This window comes from Petaurus breviceps, unplaced genomic scaffold (genome assembly GCF_028583685.1).
Source record: "Petaurus breviceps papuanus isolate PSGF00001 unplaced genomic scaffold, PetGlider_PUasm1.0 90903, whole genome shotgun sequence".
In the NCBI taxonomy this organism is placed as follows: Eukaryota; Metazoa; Chordata; class Mammalia; order Diprotodontia; family Petauridae; genus Petaurus; species Petaurus breviceps.
This window is the reverse complement of record NW_027187376.1, coordinates 12211708-12225413: the sequence shown is the minus strand read 5'-3', so window position 1 is coordinate 12225413 and position 13706 is coordinate 12211708. Positions and strand designations below refer to the sequence as shown.

The window sequence follows — 13706 nt, the reverse complement described above, 5'->3', positions numbered from 1 at the left end:
AGACTATTAGTTACAGACAAGTAGTCAGTTCTCATCGGTAGAGGGAGTTTCTGCACCTGGAGGTCCCCACATTAATCATGGATCAGGAGCACTCTTCCAGGTTAGCTTCTCTTGTCCAATCTCATATTTCCCTGAATGATGGGGAGAGGAGGGAGAGGGAAAGTGCTGCCCACAGTGACTAGGTTCTGGATTTGAGATCCCTAATCCAGTTCATTCCATACTGCATAATGGTTACTCAAAAATATCCACTTCTGTATTGTTAGAAACAGTCAGGAATGGGCTAAGTCAATGCTTTCATTCCTTAGCGGATTTAGGCAAGTTTTAAAAAGATAAGCCTCCTAGGAATGACTAAAGAGTTCACGTTTTTTTAAAAATAAAGACTTATGCAGTAAGACATTTGGTTCAGAGGTTCTGAGGGACTGGATGGAAATGAAATAACCTTCCCCATCTCAGCTGACACAGGAAAACACACTTTTCAGCCTTGCCTCATTCCAGCTAAGCCTTTGAAGTGGGGCCAAAAGAAAAACAAGAGCTTATAATTGCAGGGAACACACAGGAAGTATTTTATTAATCTCCAGAGTGAGATAGGCAGAGAATAAACATATTTTAGTAATAATCCATCACTCTCCTCACAGAGCCCACTCTGGTGTTCATGGCTCCCCAGTCCAGGTATCTCCTGTACTCCCCCGGCCTCAGCAAGTACTGCCTTCCTCGGTAGTTGGGCAGCTCATAGAGGATCCAGCAGCCCTCCAGCACGTTGAAGGAGTGCATTTCCTGAAAGTGGAATCGATCTTGAAGGGAAGAGCAATCATCAGTGAGTTCCACCATCTGGCCTCGATAGTCTTCTCTCTCATAGATCCGAAGCCGATGTGAGCGGGTCTGTTGAACCAGGGCAGAAGATAAAAAGTCATAAGAGAATTGTGTTTTGGCAAATAATCCAATAAACACCCAATCCAACAGATTGTTAAGGGCCTACTTCTTACATGATGCCATGCCAGATGCTGGGAATGCCAACAAAATGGAAAATTGGTATCTGTGCTCAAGAAGCACATATTCCACTGGAGGGATACAATATGTCAACGGTAGACCCATTATCTTTGGAATGGTGAGAGAATACTGACAACTGCTTCAGGGAGGGGGAGGGAAGTTCAAAAGAAACTTCATATGGGAGGTAACATGAGCTGAGCCTTGAGGTATTCTAAGAGGCAGAGGTGATGAAGGAATGGGGGACAGACAGCCTGGGCAAAAGCACAGAGGTGGAGATGAAACAAGTTCTGGGGAAAAGCAAGTAAGCTAATTTGGCTGGAAAATAGAGTTCATGAAGAGGAGAAATGTGAAAGAAGGCTGGAGTCCTACAGCCAGACAGTAAAGGGCTTTAAATGCAAAATAGAGGGGTGTGTATTTTATTCTAGGGGCAAATGCTAGGCATAGAAGGCTCGAACAAGGGAGTGACACAGTAAGATTGGTGCTTTAGGAAGATGGTATTGACAGCCAGTTGGAAAATGGGAGAGGAAGTAGGGAGAGAGATTGGAAACTTGGAGTGCAACTATAAGGATTAATCACAAGCATCCGATTCTTTTTCTTTCTCAAATTTAGGACAGCCAAATTAAAAGCAAGTCATTTTCATATTTTAAAATCTCATGCATCTATAGTGATCTCTCTATGTGGCCCTAGTCACAACATCTTAACCTCTCTCAGTTTCCTCACTTGTAAAATGAGAGTCAAACTAGATGATCTCTAAGGCCCTTTCTAGCTGTAAATCTGATGATCCCATTTATGAGATTGGAATCATTAAACCTTACATTGCCTTATGTACTCCAGAAAAGAAACATTTCAATCTCTCTCTTATTTGATTTTCTATTCTATTAAAGGAAACTGAAGGAGAGCAAGGCTAGCTATTTCCCCATGCCCAGGCCCCAAATTACTAATGGCGTCAGAAAGATAGGCTGGTCCATTCAATCTCCTTTTTGCTGCTTTACGTCCAACACTGTCACCCCAAAGCAAGTCATCTTGCAACAGTTCCTATTTCATTTTTTGCCCCATCGCACATTCCTGCAAATCTCTTCTAAAGGTTGAGCAAAAATAGAAGCTCAGCCCTCAGGCTAGTGCTGAGGGAGTGTACCAGAATCAAATGGAGGAAGGAGGGGTCCCTGGGGGAACCTGGCAGAGTCTGGCTCTTTGCTTTTTGAATTTTCCTAGCTATTTCTGTAGCTTTCCGCTTCTGAGTATCACACCCTTCACATTCCCCTAACTCCAACAGTCTTTCGGTGGTCTCATCTCCCTTTTTTTTCCCATCAAACCCTATTCTCAGGAAAAGATCTGCTGATGGATTCACACTGAGGTGTAAATGACTGATAAAGCCCTCATGTCCCTCCTTCAAGGGGGATGTATATTTTAATAAATGCCTTTCACAAATGCATATACCTTCCCAGAAAAATGAAGTCAAAAGAATGGATTTCCAGTTGTTGATTTTCACATATCAGTGGGCTTGGCAGATAAGGCATTTTGGGAACAGGGAGAACTTCACCACTGCAACTGGACCACATAAACAACTTGATTGACTACCCCATGTGTTCTTACTGTAGATGCTGGAAGCCACTGGTGGTAGCATGATTACTTATTCTTTATCAGTGGGGCTGTCAGGTCCAGAATACACTGTATATGCCCATCAGTCAGAGGTTCATTAATTTTAAATAGTTTCTCCTTCATGGAGAAGAAGAGAGTGTAATCTCAGCTAGGTTTACAATTAGATACCTGTTGGGATTAATACTGGAGTTTTGTTGATAAAGATTACTTGGTTCACCATTGACCTAACTTCTCCATATGATGAGATAAAGATAAAACTGAACTCACATGAGGGATTATCCGGCAGGACCTGATGGAGTCATTGAAGCCCATCCACTCCTGGTAGTCACGATACTCGCCCCTTCTCAGGTAGTACTGGCAGCCTGAATAATTGGGGTGCTCATAGAGCATCCAGTTGCCACTATCAACCCTCACAGAGTTGCAGCGGCTGAAGTAGGACTGGAGGTTGGGGTGGTCACCGCCACACTCATAGTAACGGCCCTGGAAGTTCCGGTCCTCGTAGAAGGTGATCTGAAATGGAAGAAAGAAGATTCAAAGGCCTGATCTTGCCCCAACCACATGGAGTCTGTTTCCCTGAAAGACACTCTAGGAAACAACCCTGCCTGGCTTACCTTCCCCATAGTTGATCAATGGAGGATGGTACTGAGAGTTCAGTGTTATGGGCTACAGCCGCGGCAGCTCCCATATATATAGCAGGTTTGCTGCTGCATTGACAAAAATAACACAAAAGGGGCCCAGTGGGCCTAGGGAGGGGATTGCCACTTTTTTTCTTTATATATCATGATCATGAGGGTTCATTGTATGTTTTACTCTTGTTCTCTCCAGAGCCTTCGAATTGCTGTTCCTGTAATACTGTGGTTGGCTTCTAATGAAGACTTTAAAATAAGCGTGATTTGGGGGCAGAAGCATAGAACACAACCTAGTTAAATGTTGCCACTGAATAGATTTATCTTCCTTAATTTTAAATTCAAATTTGAAAAGACAATGTGGTTAAGTTGGGAGAGTGCTGAGCTTGGAATCAGGAAGACCTGCGTTCAATCAATCAATATCAGTGAGAATTTATTTTACATGAACTGATGCAAAGTAAAGTGAGCAGAGATAGGAAAGCACTTTACCCAATACAAAAACATAGGTGGAAGGGACAGCAATCACAAAACAATTAAAAATCAATGGTGCAAAGAATGAGCAAGGCTCTAAAGAGCTATGAGAGGGTGCTACCAACCCACACTTTCACAGAGGTTACAGGTGTTAGGTATTGCACATGATTTTTTTTTTTTTACTTTTTCAATTTATTCAATGAATGTGCTGATGTTTTTTCTTCTTTTTCTTATTTTGTTTTTAAAGAATACTATTTGTTATATAGTATGATTCTCTAGGAGAGAAAAGAAGAGGGATGCTGGGGAAAACTATGGTGATATAAAAATCAATAAAGATATATTTTAAAATTTAATGTTATAAAATTGCAAAGAATAAGCTTGGTTCTCAGGAAGAGATATGAGAATATATCTCCTCTCCATTCCTTTGCAGAGGTACTATGTGTGAGGAAGTCCTTGGGTGTAGAACATTGCACATAATGCCAGTTGGGTTTTTAAAAATGTATTGATTGGTTTTACCAATTTTTTTTCTCTTTTTCCTCTAATTTTTAAAAAACTACTTTGTTATAAGAGATGACTTTCTGGGAGGCAGAAAGTGGAGGGGTAGGGGCTCAAAGGCTATGTAAAAATAAAATTTATGAATAGAAATTTATTTTAAAAATACTTTTAAAGGCATTACTATGTGTCAGGCACTGTGTTGGGTGCTGGGAATACAAGGACAAAAAGTGAAAATCTCTCAATGACCTTACATTCCATTAGGGAAGTGCAATGTGCTCACATGTAAGTACATACGGGATAGATACAAAACCCACACACAATGATGGTGGAAGGGTACTAACCACTGGGAGTATCATGAAAGTCTTTTTGAAAGAGGTGGCATTTGAATTGAATCTTGAAGGGTTCTAAGAAGCACATGTGAGGCGGGGAGAGCACTCCAGACACGTGGTTTGCTTTTTGCAAAGGCATGGAGATAAGAGAAGGAATATGGGTCATTTTGACTAGATTGTAGACTTTATGAGGGAGAGTGATATGTAATCAGTCTGGAAAATTAGACTGGAGAATAATTGTAAAGGGCTTCAAGTGCCAGAGGAGTTTGAATTTTAACTTAAAGACAATAGGGAGCCATTAAAACTTCTTGGACAGAGGATTGATGTGGTCCCAATGTGCACTTTGGGAAAATCAATTTGTCAGCTATGTGAAGGATGGATTAGAGAGGGGAAAGGCTGGATGCTGGGAAACCAATTAGGAGGCATTTAAGTAATCCAGAAGAAAAATATGACAATTTGAACCAAAGTGGTTGTGGAGAAAAGATAAATATGAGAAGTAATTGACACACCTGGTAACTGATTGAAGGCAGGTAGGGATGAATCAAACCAAAAATTTGAAAATTTGAGTGGGAAACTTGGGTGGGAACTTGGCTGACTGGAAGAATGGTGATGCCCGCAACAAAAACAGGGCCAGGTTTAGGGAACGTGATAATGAGTTCCATTTTGAACATATTGATTTTGAGAGCATATTGAACATTCAGATGAAGAGGCGCGGTGGGAAGTTAGCAATGCAAAGATGGGAATCATCTGTATAGATATGATTCTTGAATCCAGTGGAGTTAATGAGATCATTAATGAGGAAATAAGTCAAGAGAGAAGTGCGGCCCCATGATAGAGTATTGTGGTACACTAACACACAGGGGCAGGGCTTATGCAATGATTGTGTAAAGGAAACTGACAAAGTTTAGTCAGATGAGTAGGAAGAGAATTATGTCTGAAAAACGTCACAAAAATAAGGATGACAGTGTCCAGCAGCAGAGAGGGGTCAATAGTGCTAATCTCTGCAGAAGTCGTTATTAAATAGAGCAGTTTCTGTCAAGTAGTGGGAACTGGAGTCAGATTGCAAGGGCTGAAATTGTGCCCCCTAACAGTGACTAATTGTGTGACCCTGATCCTCTGGCAACTCCCTATGTCTTTTCTACTATGTTACAGACAGATTACCATGTGGAGTTCCCCATACTGCTAAAATAAAAAAAAAATCTTTGTGTAACTTCATATTCAGCTCTCCTTTTCTTTTTTTTTTTAAAGTTTCTTAATAATATTTTATTTTTTCCAGTTACATACATAATTTTTAACATTCACTTAAAAATTTTTGAGTTCTGAATTTTCTCCCTCCTTTTTTTCCCTCCCCCTTCTTAAGATGGTAAGCAATTTGATATAGGTTACATATGTTCAGTCATATAAAACAGTATTTCCATATTAGTCAAGTCGTGAAAGAAGGAGTGAGAATATTATGCTTTATCTGCATTAAAATTCCATCAGTTCATTCTCTGGATGTAGACAGCATTTTCCATCACAAGTGTTTTGGAATAGTCTTGGATCATTGTATGCTGAGAAGAGTTAAGTCATTCATGGCTGGTCATTGCACAATGTTGGTGTTATTGTGTACAATATTCTCTTGGTTCTGCTCACTTCACTTTGCCTCAGTTCATTTAAGTCTTCCCAGGATTTTTTTTTAAATCTCCCTCCTCATCATTTCTTAGCACAATAGTATTCCATTACACTAATATGCAACAACCTGTTCAGCCATTCCCCAATCGATGGGCATCCCCTCAATTTCCAGTTCTTTGTCACCACAAAAAGTCAACTCTTTCTTGAAGAAAGATTATTTTATAGATGTTTACTCATGGACTGATTGTTAATTTTCACAGCAAGCATTTACATCCCACAAATCCACAAACACCATTAAATCAGGGTTGAATTTGTTGCTTTGTTGATTATCTGGATTTAAGAAAATGATGGAGAAAAATGCTAATAATGTGTCCTGTTCTTAATAATTTATCACTTCTAATTATAGCTATCTGTTTTAGAAACACATTGAGGACAAAATATACTACAGCATGAGGGACTTAGGTTAGAGAGAATTTGTTGGAAGAAATTGTGTAGAACATGGGGAAGAATCACTCAGTGGAAGTAATTTCCTATTACCCTAGGAGAGCATATCTATACATATGTCAAGCAGATTACCTTTGCTTTCTGACTTTCTATAACATTTGATTCACAAAAATTCTACCTAACTCTGCAAATGTCCACAAACCTTACTAACATTGCTCTCTCCTATTAACGTTCCCCTTTCCCTGACACCATCACCTTGGAACTAAAAATCACAAAAATTTGCCAATAGTAAAGTCTGAATTTCTTCACACACAGCATTTTACAAAAATCATAAAATATCGGACTAGAAAGTCATGATGGTGTATTTCCAACTGCTATTAAGCCCAATTTCTGATTTCAATTAGTAACTAATTGATTTCCTTATACCTGTAGGCAAGTTGGTCAGTAGATTTACTTCCATGAACTAGATTATTTTTTCAGACATTTTATCATGCACTAGGCCTGTTATTTCAGTGTTTATTAATAATACTAAGTGGAATGTAGAGTATTTTAAAGTTTGTGAAGTATTTTACTTATATGGTCTTATTTTATCCTTACTACAATCCTGTGAGACATGTACTAAAGGTACATTTATCCACATTTTACAAATGAGGGAACTGAGACCCAGTGAGGTTAAATGACTTCTCTGGTCACATAACTTGGGAGTAGGAGAGGGGAGGGTATAACCCAGATCTTTCTTGACTACAATCCAAATACTTTACTCTCCCATGCTGTCCCTTCTTTTCATTTTACCCATCCTTTGCCCCCTGGCTCTATAGGCATGTTAAAAAACAAAACAAAACTCAAAACAACAAACCTTAGATATGCAAAAATGCTCCCTGAGTTTTAGTGCTAGCAAGTTGCCAGTTTGAAATTATGCCCCCTCAGTCACTTAACTGGGTATACGCTTTGACCTAGTGATGCCACAAATAGGCTAGACTCCAAAGAAATCAAAGAGAATGGAAAAGGACCAATATGCACAAAATATTTATAACAGCTTTTTTCTTTTGTAATGGCAAAGAACTGGAAACTAAGGGGGTGTCCATCAATTGGGAAGTGGTTGAACATATTATGGTAAGTGAATGTCGGAGAATGTTGTGCTCAAAAACAAAAGGGACCACTTTAGAAAAACATTGAAAATTTGTATGAACTGATGCAGTCAAGTGAGTAGGACCATACACACACAACAATATATATATATATATATTATATATAATAACAATAACATTGTAAAGAAAAACAACTTTAAGAGACTTACTAACTCTGATCAACGAAACAAATACCCATAATTTCAGAGTACTTGTGATGAAGCATGCTACTCATCTCCTAAGAGACTATGAACTCAAGATACAGAATAAGACATATTTCTGAACAGGACCAGTGTAGAAATATATTTTCCTTGATTAAGTATATTTGTTGCAAGGATCTTGGTTTTTTTCCCTTTTTTTAATTGGAGGAAAGTAAGAGGGAGCAGGAGGGTTATAATGGGGTTTTACCCCTTTCCTCCCCTCAAAAAAGGATAGAGATGCAAACAGAAGGAAGGCCAGAAGGAATTAGAAATAAGCTGGGAGAATTTTAAAGATTACATGCTGAATTTATTATATACTTTAAAAAGAAGGTCAAGCTCTACATAGTGGAGATTCATAGTTTCATGTACTCTATAATATGTATGAAAATATTAATTTCTGAGAGTTCATTAAGTTTAGAATAAAACAATTAAAAAGAGAAATTTCATTGGAGGTGGAAAAGAACAGTAATGACTGCTGCTTGGATGACTATGGGGGCAACCTGGAGCAATAGAAGAAACACCATGTTAAATTTTTTTTTGGTCTTTATTAATTTGTTTACTTTTAGTTTACAAGATTCATTACCACAATTCCTTGAGTTTCACATTTTCTCTCCCTCTCCTCCCCATGGTGGCATACAATCAGGTATAGTATCGGCAAATACTTTCACATTAGGCATTAGTCAGGTTATAAAGAAGGATTGTATAAGATGGAATGAACAGTGGGAAAGAGGAAACAAAACCATACAAGAAAACGAACAAGGGCAGTTAGTTTGCTTCAATCTGGGTTCAATCTCAGTTCTTACTCTGGATGTAAACATCTCTCTCCATCATGAGTCTTTTGGGTTTATGACTTATGAGTTATGACTCTGGATTGCCGAGAAGAGTCCAGTTTATCAAAGGTGGTCATCACACATACGTTGTGTCTGTAATTGTGTACAAATTCCTCCTGGCTCTACTCTTCTCACTCACCATCAGTTCATATAAGCCTCTCCAGGCAAATATGAAGTCCATCTGCTCCTCATTTCTTATAGCACAATAGTATTCCATAACATGCATATGCCACAACTTGTTCAGCCATTCCCCAATTGATGGGCACCCCCTTAATTTCCAATTCTTTGCTACCACAAAAAGAGCAGCTATAAATAAAATACATCAAGTATAATAACTTGTGAAGTCATGTAAGAGCTATTACTAAAACAATATCAATAGAAATCAAGGAAGAACTGAAAAAAGGAGAGTCATGTGCATTGGTCATGGTTAGGTCAAGGAAATTTAGTAAAAGTATCAATTATTCCCAAAATAATTTATAGGTATTGCTGGGTCAAAGGGTATGAAATTACTTATAGCCATTTGGGCATAATTCCAGGTTGCTTTCCAGAATGGTTGGATCAGTTCACAACTCCACCAGCAATGCATTAGTGTTCCAATTTGTCCACATCCTCTCCAGCATTTGTCATTTTCCTGTTTTGTCATCTTAGCCAATCTGACTGGTGAGACACCATGTTAAATTTTGTCCAGTGGTATATTGGAGTCAGCGTGTACTACCTTATGAAAGCCAATTACTAAATTTTCAGTGTGAGCATAAGTACTATAAATCAGGGCTTAATTTATTGCTTTGTTGATTGTTGCAGGAGTGTGGAACCTGCAGCCTCAAGGTCACATGTGGTCTTCTAGGTCCGCAGGTGTGACCTTTTGACAGAGTCCAAGTTTTACAGAACAGATCCTTTTATTAAGGGGATTTATTCTGTGAAGTTTGGATTCAATCAAGGGGTCACCCTTGAGGACCTAGTGGGCCACCTGTGGCCTTGAGGCTGCAGGTTCCATACCCCTATGAGTCTAGACTTCAGAAAATGATGGAGAAAATGTTTTTTTAAAAAAAGTAGAATAAATTCAAAGGGGTGTCTTGCCTAATTTTTTTTTCCGGAGAGTATCTGGTTCAATTTTTAACAGCACATCTCTGGTTTCAATTTAAGCCTCTTTGTCATCAATACATGGCTCCCAACCCTATTTCCATGTAAGTGCACTCAAGTGCTCTCTCTCTCTCTCTCTCTCTCTCTCTCTCTCTCTCTCTCTCTCTCTCTCTCTCTGTCTGTCTCTCTCTCTCTCTCACACACACACACACACACACAAAATAAGACATTTTATAGACAGTAAAAACAATGAGGAATACTCAGTAAAAGCCATTCCTTTTTACTCAAGGATTTCCAGTGGAGACAACTGTCGAAATACCAAGAAAAAAAAAGTTAATGAATAGGCATAGTCAAGAAAAGGGGAGGAATCTATAGTCATGGAGTTGGGGAAGGTGATTTCTCAGCTGATAATTTTTTTTCTTTCTTTCTTTCTTTTTTTTAGCTGATACTTCTTAGGATAGTGTTGAGCTTCTAAGACCCAACAGCAGGAATGCTCTGATGCTGGTGATCTGCTTGGCTTGTTTTTCTCTATTTTAACAGGGTAAGTTATCATCGAATTAAATGTGTTGTGGGTCTGAGCCCATGACTGTACAAGGAAAGCTATAAACAAGGCCCCCAAAGTAGTCCTGGGTCACTCACAGGAAGGAGCAGAAATGATGAACAAGAATGAAAATCGGGGCCAGTCTGCTGTTTTCGAGCCCGAGATCGGAAGAGGATAGCATGATCAGCAGCAGCCGGACAAAGCTGGATCTGGTGCACAAAGAGAATTCCCAGATGTCAGAGCGGGGCTCAGTGGAGCTTACAATCAAGTTGTATTGGGTTTTGCTTGCTCAGTGGTTTCTAGACCCACACCAGCTATTACTTATGCTTGTTTGTGTTTTCTAGTAGCTCCTGGGAATCCTTTGTACCTAAACAGCTACGAGTCAGATATAGCCTCCGGAGCTGAAAAACCCGTAGGATTGTGGGAGCTGAAGAACGCTTCTTCTGCAGTATCGGACTCTTCTCCTCTTGTTCATTTGTGGAAAAATTTTTATTAGCATATCTCCCTTACAGCCTGCTTATTTTAGTTTGGGTTTGGAAAGTGACTCCTTTCTGTGTGCTCCTGGAAGAACGGAGACATTCCAGAAAGGAAGGGGCTTATTAATCCGTTTGTCAGTAGGGAGTACAAGGGAACTGAGGAATTGGTTTGAATTAATTTGATAACAAAAGAAAGTCACCTATGATGAAAAGTAAACCCCAAAACAAACAAACAAAAAAACACTATACTCCGGATTTGTTCTAGTCCATTTGTATCTGAAGACGTGTCTCTAAGGAGTCCCCATCCTTATTTTGTTTTTCCTGACAGAGAAGTAAGAATGCGCACACCTTTTATGCCTTCTTTCTTTCCATCACCATTGTGTTCTCCATCCTTTCCCTAGGCAAAACTTGCTTTCATAAAAAAAGATCCTACATAGCAAATATCAGAAAGTTGGAGTCATCTTTGACTCTTCTCTCTCCCTTGGTGTCTATATCCAATAATTTCCTCAAATCCAGTAATGTATTCCGGAGGATTTTTCTGGTCGTCATCATCATCATCATCATCATCAACAAGCATTTAGATTCCATTTTAAGGTTTGCAGTGTACTTTACAAATATTATCTCATTTTATCATCACAATGAGATAGGCACAATTATTATCCTTATTTTACAGAATTGGAGACTGAGGCAAACAGAAATTAAGTGATTTGCCCAGAAATAGTCACACAGCTAGTGGTTTATGTGGTTCCTGGAACATAGTATGTACTCAATAAATTTTATTGATAGTAAATTCCTAAGGCTAGATTTGAACTCAAGTCTTTCTGACTCTAAGCCTAGTACTCCATCCACTACATTACCAGCATCCTCTAGGTGTAAGTTTCTCAGCCCTGCAAACGTGAAGCCAGGAAGAGAAGCAGGATGCAACTAAATTCACTGAGGAAATTCACAGTGGAGGTGACATAATCTTGAAGGAGTTGAGGGATCATTTTACATAGTTGCTTGATAAATGCAACAGCAAAGATAATTTTAATTCTTACTGACAACAAGGCATTAGACAGAAAGACATGCTTGATAAAGGGATTCCTCGTTGTTACTGAAGTTTTGTTGCTGAGTCATTTCGATCTTGTCCAACTCTTCATGACCCCATTGGGGATTTTCTTGCCATTTCCTTCTCTGGTTCATTTTACAAATGAGGAACTGAGGCTAACCAGGGTTAAGTGACTTGTCCAGGGTCACACAGCTATATAAGTGTCTGAAGCTGTATTCGAACTCATGAGGACAAGTCTTCCGATTCTAAGCCCAATGCTCTATCCATTGTACCACCTAGCTGTCCCTACTGCTATTGACAATGAAGGTTCAAATGGAAGATTCCTAATAGATTCAAATACTCTTAGTTTTTAGTTATGTATCAATCTCCAAAACATTACAGAACCTGTTCGATGAAGCACCTGATTACTCAGAAGTTGGCCCAACAATCTATGCAGAAAAAGCTAAATAGATTTTAAAAATACCTATTCTCCAGACTGTGACATGTAGTTTGATGGCCCTTGAATCAGCATGTATGTATGTATGTATGTATGGCAGCCACTAAAGATGGACAACAGTTGAAAAGGAAGAAGAAAGTGGTCTAGACAGCATTTGGGAAATTAGGGTTAAGTGACTTGCCCAAGGTCACACGTCTAGCAAGTGCTAAGTGTCTGAAGCCAAATTTGAACTCAGGTCCTTCTGACTCCAGGGCCGGTGCTCTACTCACTGCACCACCTGGCTGCCCCCCCTTTTATTTTATAGTTGAGAAAATGAAGACAACATGATTTACTTAGGGAGTAAATAGAAAAACTGGGGTTTAAACCCAAGTCCAAAAGCTATATCCCAAGCCAATGAATGTAGCAATGGAAATGCAAACTTCTAGCTCTTTGAAAACAGAATTACAGGCAATCTAAATACAGAATCTGTCAGTTTATTTCAGTTCTCAAAAAATCCTACTTCACACACTGGTTAGCTGTGTGACCCTGAGCAAGTCACTTAACTTCTCTTTACTTTCCTCACCTGCAAAATGAAGGGGCTTGACTAGACAGCCCTAAGGATTCTTCTAGCTTTAAATCCAGTACACTAGAAATATTTATTTAGTTTGCATTTTGTGCCCAGCACTGTAAGTGTTGAGGGAAATGTAAAAGAAATACAACTCTGTCCCTGCTCTCAAGAGTGTATGCTCGTGCTTAGGAGGCAGAACATGTTCAGGAATCAGTTAAGTAATGATGCAGTGTCTTCTGCCATCTGTGACAACCCCGTTGTGGTGCATCAAGTGGAAAGAGAAGTGAAGCTGTTGTCTGAAAGGGGAACAGGGCAGGCTTGATGTGCAGGGGATGCTGAGCTCCGGCTCCTGCCTTTGAGCTTGGACTTTCATATCTCCCCTTTGTTGGTTTTTATTTGGGACTCGTGCCCTGATTTCACTCATGGTCTTTTTAGGTGTTGCAAGTTTCCTAGAGATTACACTCTTTGATTTACTTCTCTCTTGCCCCTGTGGATACTCAGTGATCTTGGGCTGTTTTGCATGTACAGACAAAGCTTTGCTTCTGTAGCCTTGGTGCTGTGGACAGGTTCATCGCACCCTCATACCAATGCTATGAAAGGCTACCAGATTCCTGACACCAAGTGAAATCACCTGTCCAAAGTCACACACCTACTAAGCTAAAAATGGAAGGTTTCTGTTTCTAAGTCTGATATCCCACATTGTCTAAACAGGAGAGAGACAGAGAGACAAAGACAAAGGGAAATAGAGAGAGAGAGAGAGAGAGAGAGAGAGAGAGAGAGAGAGAGAGAGAGAGAGAGAGAGAGACAGAGAGAGACAGAGAGAGAGACAGAGAGAGAGAGAGAGAGACAGAGAGAGAGA

General features: G+C 39.5%; 1 protein-coding gene across 1 annotated transcript; it reads right to left on the bottom strand.

Annotated features, from left to right (window-relative positions):
• Positions 1–606: 606 nt before the first annotated feature.
• Positions 607–3206, bottom strand: LOC138151593 (gamma-crystallin E-like). Its single transcript, XM_069075111.1, has 3 exons — positions 3198–3206; positions 2854–3096; positions 607–879 (listed from the first exon to the last, which is right to left on the bottom strand). The coding sequence occupies exons 1-3, from the start codon at positions 3204–3206 to the stop codon at positions 607–609; spliced, it is 525 nt and encodes a 174-aa protein (XP_068931212.1).
• Between the last annotated feature and the right edge of the window lie 10500 nt (positions 3207–13706).